This window comes from Motacilla alba, chromosome 4A (genome assembly GCF_015832195.1).
Source record: "Motacilla alba alba isolate MOTALB_02 chromosome 4A, Motacilla_alba_V1.0_pri, whole genome shotgun sequence".
Taxonomy (NCBI): domain Eukaryota; kingdom Metazoa; phylum Chordata; class Aves; order Passeriformes; family Motacillidae; genus Motacilla; species Motacilla alba.
The window spans coordinates 18,249,348-18,273,352 of NC_052045.1; the positions used below are offsets into that span (position 1 = coordinate 18,249,348).

A 24,005-nucleotide genomic window follows, 5' to 3' on the forward strand; every position below is an offset into this window, starting at 1 on the left:
GCTCTCAGACAGCCGGGCCCGGGATGGGGTCCCGGCCTGGCTCCCCTCCGCGTCCCGCGGTGCCCAGGCGAGGCGGCAGCGCCCCCCAGCGGCGGGGCAGCGCGAGCCCCGCCCACCCCGTTGGGGGCGGGGCCTGCGCTCCGGGCCCCGGTAACTTTCCAGCCCTGCCCACGTGGTGCGGCGGCGGCCGCCCCCTGGCGGCGGCGATTGGCGCAGGCGGGCCCGCCCCCCTGCCTGCCGCCGTGCCGGCTCTGCGCTGCCGGCGGCTGCACCGGGCGGGGGCACCGCCACCGGCACCGCCACCGGGACCGCGCTCGGCACGGCACGGCACGGCACGGCTCGGCTCGGCACGGCACGGCTCGGCACGGCACGGGCTCACCATGATCGTGTGTCCCCAGAGCGTGGAGCACCCCCGAGGAAGCCGATGCCAGCGGCTGCCGGGGCAGGTAGGACCCGCCCCGCCGGCACCACCGGAGCCCGTACAGGAGCACCGGGCTTAGCCCCGCTCGCGGCCACCGGGCCGGCACGGCTAGGGCACCAGCAGACCGGGGCATTCCCGCTGCCCGCTGGCGGTGCGCGGGGCCAGCGAGGCTATGCTCTCACGATGTCGCGCCCGGCGGCTTGGTCTTGGTCCTGGTCCTACTCCCGGTGCCGGCCCCGGTGCGGCGGCGGCGTCCCCGTCCCCTTTGTGCGGGATGCGGGAGGCGCCGTGGCTCCATCACTGCCAATCAAACTTGTTTTTCTCTCTCCGCCTGCACTGCCCGCGCCGCTCACCGGGGGCGCTGCCGCCGCCGCCGCCCGCACAATGGGGCCCCGGGTACCGGCCCCGGGTACCGGCCGCCGGCACCGCCGTAGGGGTCCCTGCCGCAGGCACTCGTACTTCCCCCGTCCTCTCGAATACCCAGGCACAAGGGCCGGGCGAGAGGTGCCGCCGCGGCACCGTCTCCAGCGAACGTTACTGGAGGAGCCACCGGTACCGACGGAGCCGCGGTCTCGCACGGCGAAGGGATGAGCCCCGGCCAGGCGGGGAGCGCGGCGGGGTCCGCCGGCCCCTCTCCCGCACATCTCGGCGCTGTCCGGGCTCCTTCAACCTCCTGCCTTCTTTATGGGCTCACGGCTGCCGGCGGGGCACCGTTCCCCCGGGGGTCCGCCGGGCGGGGAGGGGACGAGGTTGGTGCTGGGTACGCATTTCAGGTGCCTGTTAAGAGTTGGGGGGGGCTCGGACACACGAAGGTTCCCCTGGGGAGGGAGGCGATGCTCCCACAGCCCGGGAGTGCGAGTGGATGCGCTCCGGGAGGAGGAGGAGGGCTGTGGCCGAGGAGGATGAGGAAGGTGGCACTGGGGCCAATGCGAGAGGCTGAGGAGGCAGAACTGAGGGAATGTGGCAGGCGGTGCCGGCAGGAGACACCCTGGGCTGAGCTGGTGCCTTTGGGAGTGGGCAGTTTAGCCTGGCCAGGGGCTGAGAGCCGAGGAGATGCCTGTTCTGCACCTTCATCCCCCCTTCCTTCATCATCTCCTTCCAAGACATATCTGCCTGGTTGCTTGCTCCACCATCACTTGGACAAGCAGAGTGAGGAGAGCTGGCAGCACCGAAGGCTGAGCCGCGGTTGCACAGCTCCTTACTGGGGACCACCTTTGCCCAGGGGGAGTGGAAGGGCCCTTGGCTGCTCCACCTCAGCCCTGCAGGAGAATACCAGTGGCTGTAGCCCCTTGGGTGTCCTCACAGCATCTCATTTCCCCAGGCAGAGGGACTTTGTAGGGGGCTTTTGCAGGTCACTTCTGGCTTTTATCTTCTCCTGTCAATCAGAGAAGCTGGCGCTTTCCATCTTTCCATTTTAATATGAGTTTTGGAGTTTTGTGGACCCCTTTTACCAGAGGAAGTGAAGAGGACACTCTAAATGTCAAGTAAACGTCTTGACACTTGAGCGATGGTGTTTTCACCAGAAGTGCAGGATGGTGGAAAATAGCCTGAGCTGCTTCCTGCACTGCCTGTGTGGGTGCAACTGCTCTGTGCTGCCACACAGCTCACCCCTCCTCTGTCTGCCCCTCACCCCTGAGTGCTCTGCCATGCACCCTGTAGTTTTGGTGGTTTGCAGAAGTGCTCCTGGTTTTCTCCTATGCCACCATTGTTGCCATGCTCCACTCACCAGCTTTTGGGTGACTGCACTGGAGACAGGTGGAAGGAACAAGACAGTGGTGTCAGCAGAGCCAGAATTTCCCAGGAGAGATTTCAGTTCAAGCCTGGGAGAAGAGATGCATCCTTTGCATCCAAGGGTGCTGCCTGGGCTCCCACATGTGAGCGGGAGCTGTGACTTCCTGTGTGACAAGGGCTAGCACCTGCTGTACCTGTGCCTCGGGGTGGGCAGGCTGCAGGTGCAGACCAGTGGGAATTGTGGCAACACGGTCATTGGAGCACGGCAGCTGCCTGGGCATCTTTCCAACATCCCTGCCCTCTGTTCCCACCACCCTCTCAGGAGGGGCTGGAGCTGTGTTGGACTGGGGCCCTGGTGCAAGGCTGGTGTGGGCATTGCTGAGGGTGCCTGGGCTCCCCTCGCCAAGCTGCCCATCTGTGTTTTCTCTGGTGGGCACAGGGCTGTGCTCTGTGCTGCAGGACCCACTCCCATGCTGTCTGCTTGGGCAACACGTGGGGAGCTCTTCTGTGTGCTCCTGATCACATGGAAGGTACCAGGACGCAATTTGCCTTTTGGCTTGCCAGGGCAAGAGCCTGGGAGCCCCTCTGCTGTTTCCACAGCTCTCTCACACCTTGGTACTGGGCAGGAGGGCTCTGTGCTGGCACATGGGCTGCTCCATTCTGGAATGTATTTTGTGTTGTGTTTCTCCTGATCCGGCCTTGCACCACTACAAGGATCATTCCTGGTTTGCCCTTTGCTTCCACTCACCACGCAGAACCTTCTCCCAGACAGAGACCAACCAGTGTGTCTTGCTACCTGTCCTCCTGCTACCTGTGTCACTGAGCAGTGCTCTGCCTGATAGCTGTGGGTGTCTCTCTGGCAGCACCAAGCTGGGAGAGGGATCTCTGCCTCTTGCAGAGCCTGGGCTTAGCTGGGGTGTGCTGCTGCAGCAAGGGCTGCTCTGGAAAGAGTTAAGCAGAGTGTGTTTCCTGCAGGTAGTGAAGATGTCCAGCAGCGACCCTGAGTGCCCCCAGTTCCTCTTCGTGAAGGTGCTGGCAAGCCGAGGGCGGCTGGAGGCAGTGACCCAGCAGATGGGCTACCACCCACAGTACCTGGACAGCTTCCTCAAGACGCAGCACTACCTGATGCACATGGACGGCCCTCTGCCCTTTGACTGCCGGCACTACATCGCCATCATGGTGAGCCCTGCTGGGAGCTGCCAGAGGGGACGGGGGGCTCTGCTCAGCCCTGTGAGGCTCCCCTTAACCTCTAGCAGATAGCTTGTGCCGTGGGCTTCTCGTCAGGGGCCAAAATCACGATGTCACGTGGGTGTGGGATGCCTGTCTTGCTGGGGCAGTGCACGGATGCTGATGTGCTGCTCTTGCAGGCAGCAGCCCGGCACCAGTGCCGCTACCTGGTGAACCTGCACGTGCTGCAGTTCCTGCGGGCAGGGGGTGACCCCCAGTGGCTGCGCGGCCTCGAATTCATCCCCCCCAAACTCCGCAACCTCAACGAGATCAACAAGATCCTGGCACACCGGCCATGGCTCATCACCAAGGAGCACATTGAGGTACTGGGAAGGGCTATCAGCCAGGAACCAGAATGGCAGTGGGGACAGCAGCATCCCCAGGGGCTGCCAGCACCCTGCCCACCTGCCTGTGTCACATTGCTGGTCTGTCCATGTTCTGCAGAAGCTGCTGAAGATCAGCGAGTGGAGCTGGTCACTGGCAGAGCTGGTGCATGCCGTCGTCCTCCTGGCACACTGCCACGCACTTGCCAGCTTTGTCTTCGGCTGTGGCTGCGAGCAGGACGAGGGGCTGGGGGGCCGAGGCGCGCCGAAGCCACTGTCACTCGGGAACCAGTGCTTCTGCGAGGCCACTGCCGGCAACAGCTACAGCCAGGAGCTGCTGCGTATCAACCGCAAGCGGGTGAGCCCCCGAGGGTGGGTGTGCAGGGGATGGGGGGATGCCGCTGGGACCGCTGCCCTGACCCCCAGGCTGTGTCTGTGCAGTCCCTGGACTCCTGCATGGAGCTGGATTCCCTCCGGGAACGCATGCAGCGGATCCATGTGGAGACTGAGGGCAGGGACGAGATGAGGCTGCTGCAGCAGGAGCGAGAGGAAGGTGAGGGGCAGGGAGCAGAGGCGGGTGTGCAGGGTGGGAGTTCATGTGGCACACCTGTGTGTTTGTTGCTCCTATATGCCTTACATTTTCCATGATGTGTGGTTCAGAGGGGCTCATGGGATGCATGTGGGGCAGAGCAAGGGCTGGTTGATGTGGCTGGGAACAGGGCAGTTGAGCACTGCTCTGACCCATCTGCAGGGCTCTCCCCTCTTGCAGATACTGACGGGGAAGTCACCGGTGCCACCAACCTTGCATGCTACATGCAGGACCCTGACTTTGGATACCAAGACTTTGCCCGGCGTGATGAGGATCAGACGCAGGTATTCAGAGTCCAGGTAAGACTCCTGCTCTCTTGGTGGGCAGCAGCTTGAGCTATCCCTTCCCTTCCCTCCCCTCCCCTCCCGTAAATAGAGTTGCTCATGCAGACTGGCCCTGCCCCACTAGGATTGGGAAGAAGGAGGTGATGTCTGTCCCCAAGGGTTAATGATTTTTTTCACATGGCCCTCATGGAGGCAAGGGTAAAAAATCATTCAAAAGCTACTTAAAAAGTGATGTTGTGGTTTGGGCAGAGCCACCTCCAGAGCATATTCACTGAATTCTTCTGCTTCCCGAGGTCTTCAGCCCTTCTTTCTGGGAACATGCTGCAAGCTCCTTTTTGCAATTGCAAAATCCTCTTGCTCTGCTCAACAGGACTACTCCTGGGAAGACCATGGCTTCTCACTGGTCAACCGGCTCTACTCTGACATTGGGCATCTCCTGGATGAGAAGTTTAGGATGGTGGATGGTCTGCAAAGCAGTGCCATGGCCAAGCGGCAGGGCTGTGAACCCTCTGTTTTCAAGCGGGGCATCTGGAACTACATCCACTGCATGTTTGGCATTAGGTAGGGAGACCAACCACACGGTCCAGGGGAGAAGACTGAGCTGACCTGGGCAGGAGGAGAGTAGGGCACTCAGTCTGTCATGCAGATGAGCATGGAGAAGGGACAGAGGTGAATCCCCTGCCTGGATGTTGAGACAGGCAGGGAAGAGATACTGAACTGCTCTGGCCAGGGCAGGGGGCTTTGGGGCAGGGTTTTGGTGCCTGGTGGCTGTGGCCATGTGGCCCCCTGACCTGTGGCTGTGCCATGCCCCAGGCAGACCACAGGCAAGGTGCTGGCCGTGACTCACCCCTGTGCTCCCCACAGGTACGATGATTATGACTATGCAGAAGTGAATCAGCTCCTGGAGCGAATGCTCAAAGTTTACATTAAAACTGTAACCTGCTACCCAGAGAAGACAAACTCAGAAATGTTTGACAGGTTCTGGAAGCAGTTCAAGCACAGTGAAAAGGTGGGATGGCTGGCCCTGGCTCTGGCTGCGGTGGGGCTGGGAGTGTGCAGGCGCTGCAAGCTGGGGTGCTTTGGGGGGTGTTTGGGAGGATTTTGAGCCACCAAACCAGTCTGAGGCAGTGGGGGGGATGGAAACTGGCTGTTTGTAAGGAGTTGGGCTTAGTGTGGCATGGGGCTGCCCACTGTGATGAGACCAGGGGCACCAGCAGCACAGGCATCTCCAAGGTCATTACCCAGTGGTGAGTGCTTCCTGGCGAGCCCTCCATCAAGCTGTAACTCACAGGAGCAGCTGCTGTGGGTGTCAGGGACTGTGCCACTGCCAGCCTGGAATGCTGGTGCCAAGTATGCAGGGGACTCCCTGGCACGCAGCTCTGGGAAGCAGCTACAGCCTACAGGACTGGGAGGAGGGGAAAAGGGGAGCTGCCTGAGCTGGAAAAATTGGTGGCATTTTGATGACAAAAGACTCGCCCAGGTGGGCAGTTGCTTGCGCACAGCACACTTCGGCTGCCTGAGCCTCTCTTGCTGTTCCTGCAGGTCCACGTGAACCTGCTCATCCTGGAAGCCCGGATGCAGGCAGAGCTGCTGTACGCGTTGCAGGCCATCACCCAGTACATGATCTCCTAGATGCTGGAGCTGCGCTGCGGCAGGGCCGGGCAGCCTCCTCTCTCCCTGAACTCGTGCGGGACCCGTCACGCTGGGACCAACGGCGAGGGATTCCTTGATTCATTTTACTTGACTGTATTGTTCCTTTTTGTTGGTTCTCCCCCCATCCCCGCCTTGTGGGGGTCACTGAGTGGCCCTGTTACGTGCAATTACCAAACTGTGAGGCAAGTCCGTGCTGCTGAGATGCTGGAGACTTGAACATGTCCGAGGAGGACTGCCAAAAACATGTGGGAGAGGGAAGTGGGAGGGTACTGGGGCCAGATTAGAGGGATGCTCCTTGCCTGGGTGCTGTGGGAGCCTCAGTGGCACAGGGAGGGCAGAAGGGAGCACTGGCTTCCTTCCCTGTGCTGCAGTGGCTGCTCTGCTTGCAAAGCCACGCTTGGGCACCTGTCCTCATCGGGGTGGTGTCTCTCACTTGGGAACAGTGCGGGCAGCATGTGGGTGTGTTGCAGTGTTCTGAGTTGCAGGGTTAGGCAGCAAGAAGCACTGGCTCCTAGCAAGGGCCCTTCTCCAGCACAGCAAGGGGATGCACTTGCTGCCTGCGTGTTAGGTCCTTTAGGTCTATGTGCCAAACCCTTCTGGGATGGACAAGAGATGACCCAGCAAACTCCAAACTGTGAAGCTCTTGGTGGCAGAGCATCCTCGTGCTTTGCTTTCTCCGACAGTGGGATGAGAAGGTCTTTGACAGAGTTCAGGCACTGGACGTTTCTGCTGGGGACTTTGGCAGTCCTAAGCCTCTCCTCTGCTTCCCATCAGCAGGGAGGCTTGTTAATGTGTTTGAGTTACTGTGATTTTTATCTTCTTACCACCATGAGAGGGCTGAGGTCCTGTGCCCAGTCACTTGCTTAACAGCATGGTGGAGGAGCCTGTGGTCAGCACAGGTAAGCTACAGGAAGCTTCTCTGTGAATGTGGGTTGGGGGGCACTCCTGGGATTGCCCCATCTGAACAGAAGCAGCCTGTCCACCAGCCTTGCCCTCTGCCTAGGGGGCTACACCACAATTCCCCCCATTTCCTGGGCTGCTCCCTGCCTGTGCCACAACCCCTGGCTGGAGAGGTACAAGGGCACCAGTGCGGGCTCCAGAGAGCAGCCACAAAAGGGGAATGAAGCCACCCGTTGTGAGTGGGAGCCTGAAGCAAGGGCAGCTGTTGAGTCAGCCAGTGCACGCTGCTTCAGTCGACCTGTTTACTGCGTAAATATACGGGGAGAAAACCTTGTGTATGGAAGCTACAGAAAAAGCCTATTTTTGCTATAAATATATTATGTTTGACATGGATGTGTGCTTTATTTCTGCTAGATTTTGGGAAGGGGATCCAAACTTGCATGGTTGCTGTGAAAGCAGGACAGCAATGTCTGGCTGACCACAGCACTGAGATGGCCCAAGTGTCAGGAAACCCAACATTCTCAGTCATGCACTGACAGCCCTGGTCCATGGCCAGCAGCTGGTCACTGAAGCTACACCTATCCTGTTCAGCTCAGCTCTGTCCTCTTGCCATGCTCAGATAAGCAACTGCTGCAGCACTGCATGTTTGATAGGAAAAGAGGGAAATTTTTCAAGTGGCTGTGACATTCCAGCAAGGAGGAGTGGAGTGTGCCAAAGGAAGGAGCTGGCTGGTACCTGGTCACACGTGGGCAAGGTGGGGATGCTGCTTCTGCAGCTGAAGAAGAAGCATTTTGCTCACTCAGTGAGCAAGGCCAGGAACCAGGACCAACTTTTTCCTGATCCATGCTGCTATTGCTTTCCCTCCGCTGGGGCTAGACTAGCTTGCACTGGGCCAAGCTGGTGCCTGGGCAGTAAACTATCAGTACTACTGGTGCTGGGTAGTACCAGCTGAGTCAATACTGGTGCTGGAACAGTGACACCAGTGCAAGCATGACTGGTGCTGGGACAGCTGCCACCAGGCTTGGCTAGACAGTGCAGGGACTGACTGCTCTACTATCAGCCCCAGTGAGGGCTCGGCAGCTCAGTGGCTGGGTGTACTGCTCGCTGGCAGGGGTAGCACTGGTTAACCACAGCAGGCTAGCTGCCTGCCAGCCAGCTTGTCAGACTCCCTGCTGTCCCTGCAAAAGCAGCTCTATCCCCTGCAGGGCTGGGACGAGCCACAGCAGCCAGTTCCCCACAGGGCTCACTGCTGGTGAAGCCAGCAGCACACCTGCAGTGCTGGGCAGCCTGGGCTGGCTCCCAGTCGACTGCCAGCAGCAGCACCCTCATCTCCCACCACCACCCCGTGCTGGCCAGGAAAGGGACAAGGCAGTGACAGCATGGCTCTGGCTGGGGGTGAGGGGCTGCCTGTCCCAGGTGATGTGAGGCTGGCTCCCTTTTACCTCATCTCTACACCTGCACTAAGGGCTGGCCTTGCAGGGGCTGGGGGCAGCTCCCACACACTCCAGCTCATAGACAAGTATCAGCCACACCAGTAAGATGAAAGGCTCCATGCTTTCTCAAGCCTGACCAGAAACAAGCAGAGCTGCTGGCAAGGCCAGGAGAGACTGCAGGCAGTCACACACAGCATGCCACAAGTCTGGCAATTTCAGCGCTTAGGTCCCTGTCCTGGGGGCCCCTGCATCCTTCATGTGCTTGGGCCAGTATATTCCTCCCTATTGCTCTGTGGCTGGAAGAACTGCCCGAGTACAGACTGCCTCACCTCTGCAGGAACCTTCCAGGAGATCCTGTACATGGGAGCTGGGACACCGTGACTGTACCAGGGATTACCCAGGGGAGGATGCAGGCACATGCCCAAAGCAGTAACTGAGTTTATTGCAAAGCCTGTAGCAGAAAGAAGTGCTGGCATGTGCAGCCAGGATTGCTTTTGTAACAGCTGAGCCATTCCCAAGCTGCATGGTGGGAGGAATGGTGTGTCCTGGCCCATGGACAACACCAAGTCACACTGCAGCAATGGTACTGCCACAGCTCCTACAACCCACCCAGTCAGAGTCAGGCCTCTGGCTGCTGCTCTTACCACAGCTCTGAAGGGGAAATTACACAGGAGCTGAGGACAGCTCAGGAGAAGGCAGTGTGCACCCACCATCTCCCTGTGCCCCAGCCCTCCTTCCTCACACAGCACCACACAGGACACATGCAGTAGGGCAGCAGCCTTCCCCACTGTGCTTCCACACGTGGGCCCGTCACTGGTGGCACACAGGTATTCATCAACCAGCAGGAGTTGGAGGCAAAGCAGGACTGTGGCCAGAAACCCAGCTGAGCAGAAAAGCTGTTTTTGCACTGACTTCACGTACTGCTGTTCTGCAGACAACTACCCATGGGCCAAAATAATTATGGTGACAAGCTGGGAGAGCTACGAGGTCTCCAAGACTGCAAGAAAGGTGCAAACACAAGGCACTGAAACCACAGAACACAGCAGGACTCTTGGTGACTACTGAAGAGATTGTCACACTCATCAAAAGCAACCCTGAGCCAAGGCATTCGGGTCCCATTTTGTTCTCCTTGGCAATGCTTAAACGGCACAGGCCAATGCTCAAAGAGGTAAAAGAAGTGTTAATGGCCACTGGTCAAATGCATGGTGTGAGGCAAGTTTTGAACACATTCACTTTGATCCAATCAGCTGCAAAATCTTGGGCATTTAGTGTCTCCAACAGCATCCATCATTATGTGCCTGCAAGAAGCCCTAAGTACCCAAGGAACAGACGAGGGGCAGAGAGTTCCCCTAAGGCTCTCCTCCTAATTCCCCATTTTTGTAAACTGGGTTAAATCTTGAAGCAGGACCCTTAAAAACCCCTTAGATTTATTTAGTTATTTGCATTAACTGTAGTGAAGAATAGATTTAAAAAATAATATACTGGGTATCCAAGGCTTTGAATGAAAATTTTCTGGCTGTACACATATTGTGCAATTTCACAAATGAGCCTTTACCCTCAGCAGTGTTAGAACATCCCCAACTTGCTCTCTGTGTGTCTAACCCAGCCGGTGGAATCTGCAGTCTACAGTCCTTCCCTTGTTTCTCTCTCGTCTCCTTACCTGCCACCACTGCTGCTGACACACAAAGATATTTGAATGTAGCTATACAAAACAGAGTTACCTTTAGCACTGAGGTCTAGAAAGGCAAGAAATGAAGGGACTGAAACAACTCTAGACTAGTCCTGCAGGATTTAAAACTCCCCAGGGTCAGTTTTAAGTCTTGGCAACACACAGATCCCCATGCACTGCCAGCAAGTTGTAACAAGGGGCTCTACACACTGCAGAGCACGCCAGAGACTTTGTGGGTGGTCACACGGCAACCCGTCTGCCTCTGGCCAACTAAGGGGCACTCAGTCCCACTGAGGGGGATCCCTAACAGGTGAGGATGGCAGAGGAAAGAAGACAAGGACAAGGAAAAATAGCTGGCCCTTGCCATGAGTACAGAACAAACTGGATGAGACACAGAGCAGAGGATTACAGGTTTTTATTTTTCAAACATTCCCCCTAGTCTAGCACATTCTACAGTCTTGCTAGCACAGATGGTAACAAAGCCTGTAATGGTTCAGAAGTTACACTGCTACAGAGAGCAAACAAAAGCAGAGATTTATTTTTTAAAAAAAATATTGTGAGAAATGGGTGGAAGAGTGCACAGGGGATGTGGTGGAAACTGTCAGGTAGTGGTGCCCTGTGTGCAGCAGACATCTGTGCTAGCAATGCAGAAAACTTTCCTGGGACTGCACCAGGTGAAGACTCCACTGTGCTGGAAGCACCATTTCACAGAACCACCCCAGTGCCATTGGAAGGCGGCTGCTTTCAGGACAAGTAACCTATCTTCTGCTTAGCCAAACCTCTCAAGACACCCTGGGGAACCTCACACCACCAGTCCCACACCACTGCCCTTCTGAAAAGCAATGAGGACTCTGTTTTGGTGTCCCAGAACATCCCCTTCTACCATGCACCATAACACTGCCTCGGCCAAAGCACCATAAATGCAACACTGCCAGCTCTCACACCTTCAGCTTCTGCTGCCTCTTCTCCCTGCTTTACACCACAGTGTTAGGAGTGATTTTGATTCCATCAGACACTGCTTTCCATCAGCTACAGACACATCAGGTGCAGGGAAAGACACACAGTGACTAATGAAGAAAGGGGATCCCTTTCCTGAAGGTCAAGTATGCGTGGTGATGGGTTAGCTCATGCTCCAAGCCTTCACACAGACAGATCCTTCAGGCTTCAGAAGTTACCTCTTGCTTGCTTTTCCCCACATTAATTAGAACATGTTTTTCATTAGACATGCAACTGAGGCAAGCCCTAAGCTATTCTCTGTTCATACTCATGTCTCAAAGTTGATTGATTTGCTTTGGGTTTGCTGTTTTTTTTTTTTTTAATAATGGATCCAAACTTTCACATTTTGGTGACAGTCCAGGACACCACTCCCAAGGCACTCCTACCCATGGCACCAGACACAGGTTACTCAATCCTGGAGCAAGGCTAGCCCTGAAGCATTTGAACGTGGCTATAAATAAGCAACTAAGCAAGAAAATTAACAAATTCTTACCTACATAAAAGCTTTCTAGGCATTTCTTTTGGAAAAGCTGATTAGTGCTACTTGCTTCTATTATGACTCTTGTTTATGAATACACTCAGGCTCTGGAATGCTTCATTCCTCTCATCAGGATGATCTGACTGCTGTTTAAAGCAGCACAGGATAGGGATGACATGTTTTTAGACACACCAGCAAGGAAAATTAAGGGCTCCCAGAAGCTTCCAATTTTCCAAGCTCTCACATGAAGCTGGAAGTACATGCTTGGAAGTAAAATATGCTCAAATTATAAAGAAAGTTCAAGCAATTTGCTAAACCCAAGTGTAAATAAAAGCAATAAGTCTGCCTCCTACTAAGCTCTATGGGTCTAGTTACCCAAATCCTTTGTGGCCCTGAGCTGCATGGTGGCTTCAGTGCTGTGTAAGATGCATTTGATCCTCTGAAGATGGAGATACTTGTTGCCTGAGCTCAAGGAGGACAAGGAACACAGCATAAAGTAATGCTTTGTGCCAAGAGTCTCCTGCCCACTCCCCTCAGGCACTTATCCAGGAGCACTACTCCCCATGTCACTGGCCCTTTCCCTTCTCACCCCACCCACAGCTGCTCTCAAAATCCCAAATCCCTCATTGGAGCAAAAACTAGCCCAAAGTATGGGACTTGTGGTGCAGCATGAAGAACCACCAAGATATTATCCAGGCTTGAGCAGCAGCAAATGCTTCGGGCAAGAATACAAAAAATTGGACAAGTGTTGAGCAACCCCCTGCCCGGTACAGCCTTTCTGCAAGCAGCAGTTTAGGAACTTCAGTCTCCTGTGTCCTATGAGGAAGTATCTCAGGCTAAAATAGCTCAAGGTTTATGAAAATGAAGTGTCTGTAGAACTCCTAAATTCTCTGCATCCCTGCCCCCTCTGCCCACAATACAAGCTATCCTGTTAAACATACAAAAAAGAAGGTAAGTTGCTTGAGCCTGCAACGTTACATTCATGGTTTATTGAGCACTCCACAAGTCTTCTGAACACCATTCTCAGCACTAGTGCACTCAAGCTTCTTCAACCACTGACAGCTCCTGCTGTGTTGAAGAGACACAAAGCACCTGTACAGATTGCTGCAAGGCAGAAATGTCACTGCCAGGAACCTGGTACAGCAGGACTCCAGCCAGAGGTGCCCCTATCTCCAGTGATACCACCAGAAGTATGGCCAGGGGAATATGGGAAAAAAAAAAACAAACAGGTATGTCCTCTATTCCTTACTCAAAGGACAGGGTCTTCTCTGAACTTACACTAGAGCACTAACCATGATGAGCCCTGGTGCTGCACCTCCTTCAGCAGGATCAGGTCAAGGACATGAACCAGCTGAGATTATGCCAGATCTCCCTGGGGTTGTACCTGAGTGCTCAGGGCCAGGCTCTCTGCAGACAGAGATCAGGCCAGCTCCCCGTGCTGACACAGTTAAGGGACACTTTGTAACAGCCTGAAGACAGCACTCTTTCCCACAGACCAACCCAGCCAGAAACAGCTCACACCATGTGGTCTGAAGCACTGGTTACTAATACTGTCTTTTCTATGGCTTTGGGTTCCATTTTCATGGGAAACGAGCCAGAGACTCACATTTAACACAACCACACATACTGGTGTCTTGTCATTTGATACACGGCAATCGTGGGCAGCCATTCAACCTGCTCTGTACATCATTGGATCAAGTTCCCTTCAGGACGCAAGCTAACAAGGTAGCATACTATGTGCCAAATAACATAAATCTCTCCAGTCTGTTCACTGCAGCTCAGAATGGCTGATTTTTACATGTGGCACGTGCCATCAAGTGTTGCGAAAGGGTATCTATCCACTTGTGTAATGAATTAACTCCAGTGAGAATGTTCATCCATGCCTCAAGTGTACAAACTCTGGGATCCCAGCTGAGGAGCTGCCTTTTGTTTATTTGTTACAACGAGGTGTGGCCAGACATGTAGATTGTGGGCAAATTTGAAACATCACTGGGAGGTCTGCCATGAAGACAGCCTTCAAAACAAAGGTTATCAAACTATTCGAAGCTTGGATGGCATAGCATGCTGAAGATAAGACTTTTGGAGACTCCTTGCTGGAGGTAACCAGGCAATCACTCCTGTTCTAATCTCCACTCAAATGAAAACAGAGCAGAAAAGCTGGTGAAACCTTGTGGCTTATTGCACTGCATAATACAAACCTTCTGAACTGAAGCCACATTCAAAAAGGACTGGAGAGTCTTTCTGCCAGACCAAGCCTACCAGAACACCATGAAAGCACCGTGTCTCCCACAGATCCTGCCACTGCAAACACTAAAACAGTGATAGGAACACACAGCTAATGCTCTGAATTTATCTTTTGACCCCTAATTTCTGTCCTGCAAGAATATAGTGACAGAGCAGGATCCCAGGTGGACCCCTGAGGGTGAGCCTACAGGCTTCAAGTTCCCCAGCAGTAGCAGAAGCTTCAGCAATAAACAAAACCCCTCCGAATCCAAAGTGAGCTACCAAATACAAGTGATCATGCCCTCAGTAAGGGCTATGCAGAGTGTCACCAGGTCTAGCACAATCCAGCCCACACCATCTCCTTAGCAGACCAGGAAATCTGTCCTGTGGATCAGCTGCAGGCCAGCTACTCAGGGATTAGCTGAGAACAAGCACTGTTAATGATTAGCATTCCCTCCATTGTGCTCCTGGCTTGGCAGGAATGCCCAGCCCCAGCAGCTGCGGCTGAATGCCCTGCCAGGCACCTTCCCTCCACCTCTTCTGGGGACAGCAGCCTTTCCCCAGTTACACTGCCGTGTCCTTCCCACTTTTCCAACATTTTCAGCTTCTTGGCCCAAAATGCCTTAGGCCTGCCCCCTCCCATACTGTAGTGTTAGCTGGTATGAAGGGGACAGATGCAGCAAATGTGTTTTGTTTCTTTTTATCCAATAATCTCGTTTTTCAATTAAAATATATAATATATATTTAAAAAGGTTTAGAAAAGCTTCTATGTAATTTGCACCTACTTTTACATATAGATTACAATAATGTACAACTCTTCCCCACAGTGGTTTGAAACCACAGGGACCTGCCAATTTCTTCCCCTCAATCATATACATCATCAAACATCGGATGTGCTTGTTCCTAATGCAGCTCTGAAGAAGAGTCTGTCACTGTTGCCTTCTCAGATGGAGAGATGCATAATAGGGACACACATTACATTGGCTTCATGTTCACTGTAGAAAGTTCCCAGATTAGTAAAAAAATATTTCATCTATAGAAAATGCCCTTCTGAAAAGCAACCAGGGCTCTGTTAAGGCCACACCCAGGCTTTCCATTTTGCTGCTGTAGCAAGACAGATCAAAAACAAACCCAAAACAATGTTTTTATGTCCCAGAAAGCAGCTACTAGCACCTGTGCTTAATTTACAGCAGCCTGGTGTATCAGGAAAGTGCTGAGAACAGCATAGGGACTTCTCAAAACATGCTTCTGATTCAATGGGGCTCAGTTGGCACAGTGAAAAACTCAGTGTCCTCCTGTTCCACCCAGGGGGACAACTGGAAGCCTTCTATACCACAACAACCACCCTTCCCTGCAGAACGATGATGGATGCTCCAGTGATGGGCACACTGAAACCAACCCCTGAAACAGCACACCCTTCTCCCACAGGGCTTCTACCAACAAGCTCCCACCGATTCCTCTGCGAGTCTGTGGGATACCAAGTGCACATCTGGTGGCTTAATCAGAAAGTCCAACTACTTTGCCCCATGAGGCAAGCCAAGCGAGAGCAGAGCCAGCCCTCCACCAGTCTGAGGCACTGGGAGACTTTCTGCCGTAGCAGAGAGAGGACAGCCAGTGAGAGATTCCTCCAGCAAACCCAACTCATCACACAGGAAAACACTATTGCCTGGCACAGAGTCTTCTGGCCGAGGTTTTTACCAGGGCTCCTCTTTGGACATGGGTTTCTCCAGGTGGTCCAAGGCAGGCTCAGGTTTGTAGGAAGAGCCATGGCACATAACAGGATTACTATTTTTAAACTCTTCCTGTTGCAGCCAGATGCAGGTTGCCCCTTCTTCCCAGATGGGCAGCCCCTTCTGCCCAAGGCATGGTGTGCAGGGAAACTGAATCCAACATGCTCCATTCTCTTCTCTGCTGGGGTGGGAAGTGAAGTCAGAACCCAATGTTCAAAACCTGAAGGACACTAGGAAGAAGAAAAATAAGAGTGACTGGTTAGAGCTCTGCTTCAGTGGGAATCTTGGATGCATGGATAAGGAGTTAATTACTACCAATCTGCCCCTACAGAACAAACAGACCACAAGAGACCTTGATCAACAGAGAGTCAAGTGCAGGATGCAATTGCTCAGCTCCAAGCTTCAGAGTAGGACTGAGACAGAAAGGTCAACAGTAAGTATTCCTTCTGTAAGCTGACAGCATCAACAGGTCTCTGCAGGATAAGGCAGTTTAAAGAAGGACTTGGCTAACACCAGAGGCATTGCAGGAAAGCAGCAGGGAAGAGGAAAATTACTCTTCAACTTAAACAATCACAAATACCAATTGGTAGGGAAAAGACTATAAAACAGACTTTTAAAGATCACACACAAACTGTTTACGCTCACCTACTTAGAGAAATCCTGTCTCTACCTTCCAAATAATTAAACATTTTTAGATATCTCAATCCCTCAAAAGTCTGAAGATGTCTTCTCACCTCTTCTGCCTCACCTCAATAAAGCTGTCACAACTCATTCAAACAAGCCTTGGAAGAAATCTAAGCTGACTTAGGACACTGACATAAAACCACCACTGTAGGTATATGATCCACTTTGAAAGGCAAAACAGCGAGATAAATGCATGGCAGTCCAGCAGCTGCATTCAGTAACAGTGAGCATGAAATAAACCTGTGAAAAGGAAAAAAAAACCCAAAAAAACTACAAGAGGAAATCAGCCCCAAACAAGAAAAGACAGTAAGTTAAAACAGAAGTCAGAGCAATGGGCTGCTTTGGGAAATTGCAAGTTTATGAGGGTTTTATTTATTTATGTTCTGTCAGACAAAAATCCAATGTTAGGAGCAAAGGGAATTCGATAAAGCAAGAAAAGCATGAATCCAGACCAAGCTGGGCAAGGCATAAAGAGTTCTCCAGACTCTGAAGCTATAGGGAGTCCAACTGAATAACTAACAATAATTAACTAAAATTCACCAAAAGAGTAAATGGATTTTACACTCACCAATGAGACAAAAACTATAGCACTTTACAGAAAAGGCAGTTCTATTTCTATGCTGTCTTCCTCTGTGGCTTATAGCTCAGTTTGTGGGTGCTGCATCAGTGCTGGGCAGAGACAAAGTTTCAATGTTTGATCTCTAATGTCCATGCAAAGAAACACAGGCAGGGCTCAAACAGACTCTTGGTGAAGCTGTGGATAAGCTCTCTGGCATTTAACTTGCAAGAAGAGGATAAAATCATGGGAGCTTTGAGCATCAAGGAAAACACCAACTAGCTCCTATCTTCCTAAGTGCTGCAGATAAGACTAAGTACTCTTTCATAAAGATATCCTCTTGTCTACAAAGAGAAATATTTCCCCAGTTCACTTTCATTCTGGCTGCTCAAATCAGAATGTGATCACTGTGATTAACTGATAAACAGGTTTTGCTCAGCATTATACCCGTAACTGACCCAGAAGGCCATGAGTTAGGCCCACAGGAACTAGTCAGAACAGCTTTATGTTAGTGATCACTTAAGAATAGTGCTTGCCAATGTGAATTTAACACAGAGAAAAGCACAATAATAGAAAGGATATAAAAGGAAAAATGCCTGCCACACCAGAGCAATACACAGCTTCCCCTGAACAGTGATTTGCAAACAGGGATCCCAGGAACTCACTGCAGTAAGGGACATCTGACACAGTCATGACCTCCTCACAAACACTGATTTCTGCAGCTCACTTGGCTTGGTAACTCGTTGAGAAAACATTCTGCCTTCTTTCCCAGGAACACTTTTATTTCTCTCCACATGTGCCCTGCTTCCCACTTTGCTAGAAACTCGATTCACCTCTCTGTCCGTGCAGCCTTCTGCACAATACTTGCTCTCCTTTGGGAAAAAAGCACCCCCTCATCCCACTCCGTGGACTCCAGGATATAGGCAAAACAGAAAAGTTTTGCAAAACTCAGAAAAGGCAAACATAATCTAAGGACAGAATAAAAGGCTTGAAGCAAAGCACACTGACAGGGTGTGGCCTCTCCTCCTGGGGCAGCACTGCTGTGACCAGAGCACGGAGAGGCACGTGGGAGCTACGCTTTCTGCTCAAACACAATAGTGGGTCAGAACCTGCTCCAGACCTCACTCCTTCATGCCCAGCACATTTCTCAGAAAATATCTTGTGTGGAACAAAGAAAATCCAGGAGTTTCAACATCAGTAGATCTTCTGTTTTGATTAAGCAGTTAATATAGAATATAAAATGGAACAAGAACATAACCGTGCTTTTAAGAGCTCCTGTTCTCCCTCGTAAGCACTTCATTATACCCATATTTTCAACAGTACTAGACCCTACCTTTTGATAAATAATTCCTCAGCTTCTCTGCTTTACGGTCCTAAAAAATAATCTATACCTGGTATGCTTTAAAAAAAGGTCTTGTCTACCTGGCCCAGGAGTGCAGGACAGCCTGTGTATGTTTTGAAAACACTTTTGTGAAAAATATTTCTTCCCTGAAAAGTCCACAAATATAATGGCCTGCTGTAGCATGGCATAAAAACAAAAAAGCAAACCCTAACAAACAAACAAAGCCAACAGAAAAGCTCAGAACAATATCCAATGGAAACACTGCTCAAAAAGCCACAGTCTCTGTCACTAACTTGGAAACAGTCCTAACACAGAAGGACACCATAGTTTTGTCAACCGAATTTCAAAACTGAAATTTGAAATCAAAATTGAGTTTCTGTATTTCACCTGAAGATAAGATCTTTAAATTAAGACACTCAGTAATTCAGCAAATGCACAGTTAACACATATCACTATAAGAAGTCCCATAAGAAAACAGAAAAGCTTGACTGATCCTCCTCTCCCTAATAAAGAGATCTGCTAGCTACAAACAGAAGAACACTACCAAGAAATTACATCCTAAGCAGTGGGATGTGACTTGGAATAAGGGCGAGTTAAATTATGTTTAAAACCTCAATATATAGTAATGCATCAATATGTTCACATAGTTTAAGTAAGACCAGCTCAAAGGACAGCATTTTACTCTGTCTAGACCAAAGACACTTGTAGACAATGGCTGCACTGACAGAGGTCACTGGTCCAAACCACCTCCGAGTTACTCAGGTGCCTAGGAAAGAGTATTAAGGTCAAGTAGATGATCTTTTCTGCCCCCATGATTTTGAAGCTCAAGGGCTTCCCAGAATGAAGCAGTATCTGCAGTTTGCCCTTACTTCTGCCTGCTCAGCTGGACAGTATTAGCAGTTGAATTTGCAACACTAACAAATACCATATCTGCCTCCTAAAAAGGAAATATTCTTGGCAAGGGTTCCAGTTTCCAACCAATATCCAGCCTATGCTCCAGCCTGTCCACTTTCTATCAGCTAACTGAGTTCCAAGTGTAAAGCAGACCTTCAGCTCCAATTCCCTAATTCTTCCACTGCCTCTGGTTTAAGTGTTTCAAGTCAGGGTGTACTGCCTCAAAAAATAAGATATTTTAAAGTCTTGCTGTCACATACACTATTTGCCAAACTGACACTATTTGTGCAAATATGACAAATTGCTGAAGAGGCAGCTTTGCGGTACATGGGATAGCACTAACACATCCTTCTTCCTTCCACCTCCATGCACACTGCAGACTCCTGTTTCCTATTCTAATAATGGGAAGCAATTCAGTAGTTAATGCTGGTGAGCCATCTTGCCTGACTTTCTAGACACTATCCCAGGTAAGGGCAGGGCAGAAGGTGTGATAAGAGTGACTGTGACCTGCTACACACGGACCAAAGCAGACAGCCATGACACGGACATGCTTTGCTACAACACATCCTAGAGAATTCTGCAGGGATAATAACCTGGGGAGAAACACAGTGTGTGCTTGGCTCAGTTCAACCATTCTGCATATACTGGTGGATGTCTTTATTTATGGAATCAGCACATGCTCTCATGTCAACTGCAGAGCTGTAGGCACTGCCTGATGTCCTGTGATGGAGTCATCTCGGGTGACAGGAGACAACAGGAGTTTCACTCAGGCTGCTGTTCTATTTCATAAAGGAGCTGACTACCTGGTAAGTAAGTTAAATCCACCTACCTTTAAACAGCTTTTTCTCCTCCTAAAAAGGATCATGACTCTACCAAAAGTTTTTTGCTATGCTTTCAAAGAGGTTCTTTTAACTGCTGCAGAGCTGGGCAAAGGAACCATCCTAGACAGGGTTGTTTGCAGCATTTTCCACAACTACACCTACCTTTTTGTGCTCCTGAAGTTAACTTGGTACCCAGGTATGGTTGGAGGCCTGTGAGGTGCTGGGATAGCTGGGAGTAGGAAGAATAGGTTCAAAATTAAAGTCCAGTCCTCCATCCATGAGTTCACTGTTGATTATGTAATCCATATCACATTCAAGGTTCTCCATGTACATGTCAATGTCCAGGTCAGTGGGCAGCCTGTCCTGGTTCAATCCCAAGGGAGCAGGGCTGGCAGATGAAAGGAGCACTGGACTGCCCAGCTGGACTGACTGGGCAGTTGTTGCAGAAACCGGAGCCTTCAAACTGGTGATGCTGGCAGTGTTTTGAGGAGATGTCACTATGGGAAGCGTTGATGGCAAAACACTGGCACCGACTGGTTCTGCCTGCTGCTCTGCAGGCTTTCCTCGTGGATTGCCTGAGCTCATCTTACTCTGGGCAGCTTGTCCACCCAGAAGCAGAAGAGTTCGGCTGCTCATCCGGTTACCAGTCTGTGGGAGAACTGGATCCACCTGAGTCATCATAACATCCCTTGGAGGCGGAGAGCTGGGTGTCAGAAGAGCTTCCAAGGTCTGAGGGGCAGAGAAATGGCTGACAGAACTTTGCAGTGAAATATCAACAGGGTTAAACAGGGAGTTGCCAAAAGTCTGACCAGCTGCATTTGGGCTCTGCAAGGAAAAGCTGGAATCTCTCTGGATCTGACCACTGGAGGCAGATTGCTGGGTAGACAGCACAGATGAGCTGGGAGACATCAAATTTAAGCCATCAATGAGCTCAAGCTCCTCAGTCACAGTTGGTGGAACATTGCTGGATGCACTGGAGTACACGAGAGAAGGAAGCAGCTCTTCATCATGGAGGTCATCCTGCTCTGTCAGGATAGGAGAAAGCCTGGCACTGATGGTGCTTGCATTGGAACTGGTTCGAGGCCGGAAGGTGTTCCACACATCAGAGTCCTCATTGCTTCTTGACGACGGGCTCCCAGGCCACTTAGGAAACTGGGAACCAGGACTGTCAGCAGAGGATTCTGGAGCAGACTGGAGAGGAGGCTTCTTCCTGGATGCTTTACCTCTGACTTTCGCCAGTTTGCTGCTGTTGTCCATGGAGGCAGCTCTTCTCCTTGGTGCTTTTCCGCTTTTGCCACCCTCAGGATTGAGCATCCACCAAGAGCTCTTCCCTGTGGCTTCATTATGGACTTTAATAAACTTGCTGTGCAGGGACAGGTTATGTCGAATAGAGTTCTGAAAAAAAAAGAATTAAAACCCACAAAATGTGAGGACCTGACAGTTGACACACCTCCCACCTAGAAACCACACAAGCTTAAACACATACAGACAGTATCTAGAGAAGAAAGTTGTAACAAAAAGTTATCCATAAAAATCTGCTACTTCTGTCTGAACATGCTTTGCAGCACTAGCAAGAAGTGCCATGTTTCACTGCAATATCAAGGGTGAAGCTACCATGACAACTAGTAGCTTTCAGCTAGCAAAATACTAACACAAAAGAACTTTAAAGACCATACAGAATCTGCAAAAATTAGGCATATCACAGAGCAAGTAAACAAGTTCTAAAATACAACCTGCAATTTCAACATGAGCCTACCTGAATTTGAGCTATTGCTGTTCACACAATTTTGTCAACCCCTTTACCCAGCATAAGCCTGGCTAATTTTTTAAATGTTTATATGGCCACTTTTCAGTCAGATTCAAGCAGAGCATAACAGTGAATCCAACAGATTGGGTGAGGAGAAATGGCAAAACGCGTCTATTCAGTGCACCTATTAATATCTCCACCCCAAAACTGGAGAAATGAGAGAGAAACTTCAAGGAACAAGAGTCCTAGAGACTGTCAGGCTCCCTCTGCAAGGAGGCTGTGTGCTTTCCTTGGTGCATGTTCCTGACAGGGTAAGACGTTCAGTGGATACTGCACTCCCACACAGTACATGCCAGTTTTAGCCTCTCCCATCCTACTGCTGGGTAAGACTCACATTCCTTGCCTCTCCCAGCTCCCTCCTTTTGGTTCAACTTTGCTGAAAACTGCAAGCTAACATGTCTGTACACCATCATCAAACTCAATTTTCCTCCTGCAACTGATAAACTCCCCAGTATTTTAGAATCAGGAAGCAACAATCTCATTGTTTGAACAGATCCTCCATAAACTCCCCTTGAGGCCTATGAATTTATTTGATATCTGCACCTTATTTGTTCAGATGGCCAAATTACAGACCATTAAAAGGTGCTGCATTGCAAACACAACAGGGGTCCAAGAGCAACATCTTTTTCATACAAACTAAGTTATATAACAACCTTCAGTTTTCATGCATACTCTCTTAATTCTGAACAAATTAACTGCGCTTTTATCATCTTTTTCCAACCAACTCTCAACACAGTTCTTTCCTGTCTGCTGCTTTCCCTCTCCCCACCCTTTTCCTCTCGGAAAAGTCCTCTCCACGCTAATTTTGGCCACCTCACCAAAAGTACTGTCCTAGAAAAAAGTAGATGCAGATAAATTAACAATACAGGCAAAGTGGAAAGATTTCGTGGAGACTGAAGGAGATCTGAGAATCATCCTGGCTTAGCTTTCATTTTAACCTTTGGCTGTTGAGGATTTGGAGAAGACTGGCTGCTTGCTGCAACTGGTATCAAGGAATACACATGTTCTTAATTGGAGAGTGATGCAGAGCCTGATGGAACATGTGTCAGTCAATGCTCTTACACAGTTTTATTACCTGAGCTGTTCACAGTAATATCTGTACAATAGTCCTGCCTGGCATCTTCTCTAAACAAAGCTTTCCTTTCCTTCAAGTGTTGAAACACGTAATTCAGACTGGTGCACTGTCTCTTGCAAGGCTTCTGCTTTCATTTCCAAAGAATCCCATCCCTTTTCCCAGGTAAATGTGCATAACTTTGAGTGCACACTGCTGCAGCAGTAAGAACCACTAAGTTGTCACTAATTCTTCATTTATTCTCCTGAAAGTAGCCTATGAACTCATGATGGCATCTTGAGTATCATAAGAGACAATTTGTGTAACTAATTTCTGCCTGAAAAGCAGCTTGAGATGAGGTATCTTGGAATAAGAATAGGATTCACATGAGCACAATGAAGCCTGGTACCTTTTATAAAACACTCTCAAAGTGATTTTACATGTTACTGCTGAACTGACATAATGGCAAAGCTGTAGAAACAGATAATTGCTCTACCACTCCTTCCTTCCTCATCTTTAAACTCTCATCCTTCCGTAACACAAGCATCTGTGATGCTATAAGCCAGTTTAGAGAGCAAACCAAACTGAAAAGCAGCCTTATCCTTCCTTGGAAACTACTTTTCCTGCCTCTTTTATCTCTATTTTTTGAACTACCTCACTGTGAGGGTCAAACACTAAAAACTGAAGGGAACAGAATGTGTAGTTGGAGGCAGAGGAAAAAAAACAGAACATTTATTTCAACAGGGTTAACTGTGATCTAAAGTGCAATGCCTAAGTTATCGCTTTGAAGCTCTCCTGCAGACTGTGGGAGGCAGCTCAGCACTGCAGCACAGAGCCCCCAGCCCTAATTCACCTGCAGGACCCAGCTTGCCTGGAAGGCTGTAGGCTGGAGCCCGGAGCGTCCCAAACTCCAGCTGAATCCACGCACCCACGAGCCTGGGTGCTGTGGGACAGCACCAGAATGCACCTGCTAGTGATTCAACACACCTAACACAGGGAGGGCACCCTCCAATCTCACTGAGAAAGCCATGGACAGATCAATTATGCTAAAATAATCACAGAACTGCAAGTCAGACTTGACAGAAGAGGAAATGACAGAGTTTGGTCACCCGGGCAACCCTGACATATTTCCTTTTTTGATGTTAAGCAACCCACACCAGAAACATACAAATGACATGAACTTTTTAGATGCT

At 50.6% G+C, this 24,005-nt stretch overlaps 2 protein-coding genes across 3 annotated transcripts in view; one reads left to right on the forward strand and one right to left on the reverse strand.

Annotated features, from left to right (window-relative positions):
* On the forward strand, nt 1-11,556 carry LOC119712860 (sestrin-3-like). 2 transcript variants are annotated; one of them, XM_038164621.1, is made up of 9 exons: nt 1-446; nt 3,128-3,331; nt 3,520-3,702; nt 3,824-4,060; nt 4,144-4,255; nt 4,472-4,590; nt 4,946-5,136; nt 5,440-5,584; nt 6,118-6,414. In XM_038164621.1, the coding sequence occupies exons 1-9, from the start codon at nt 24-26 to the stop codon at nt 6,205-6,207; spliced, it is 1,704 nt and encodes a 567-aa protein (XP_038020549.1). In that variant the 5' UTR covers nt 1-23; the 3' UTR covers nt 6,208-6,414. The 2 variants fall into 2 exon arrangements, with proteins under 2 accessions (XP_038020549.1, XP_038020547.1); XM_038164619.1 differs by having other exon boundaries at nt 3-446; nt 4,454-4,590; nt 6,118-11,556.
* The window catches only part of FOXO4 (forkhead box O4), a 20,670-nt gene continuing 8,180 nt past the window's right edge, over nt 11,516-24,005 (reverse strand). The window contains exons 2-3 of the mRNA XM_038164622.1: nt 20,117-21,349; nt 11,516-15,887 (exon numbers count right to left, since the gene is read on the reverse strand). Coding sequence (XP_038020550.1) covers nt 20,135-21,349 — 1,215 coding nt within the window. The 3' untranslated portion in view covers nt 11,516-15,887; nt 20,117-20,134. The remainder of the gene's footprint in view (nt 15,888-20,116; nt 21,350-24,005) is intronic.

Coding starts and splice junctions, on each gene's coding strand:
- LOC119712860 (XM_038164619.1), top strand. CDS start 24: ATGGGGTCCCGGCCTGGCTCCCCTCCGCGTCCCGCGGTGCCCAGGCGA. Junction 3,703..3,823: donor TCACCAAGGAGCACATTGAG/GTACTGGGAAGG, acceptor CATGTTCTGCAG/AAGCTGCTGAAGATCAGCGA. Junction 4,591..4,945: donor CGCAGGTATTCAGAGTCCAG/GTAAGACTCCTG, acceptor TCTGCTCAACAG/GACTACTCCTGGGAAGACCA.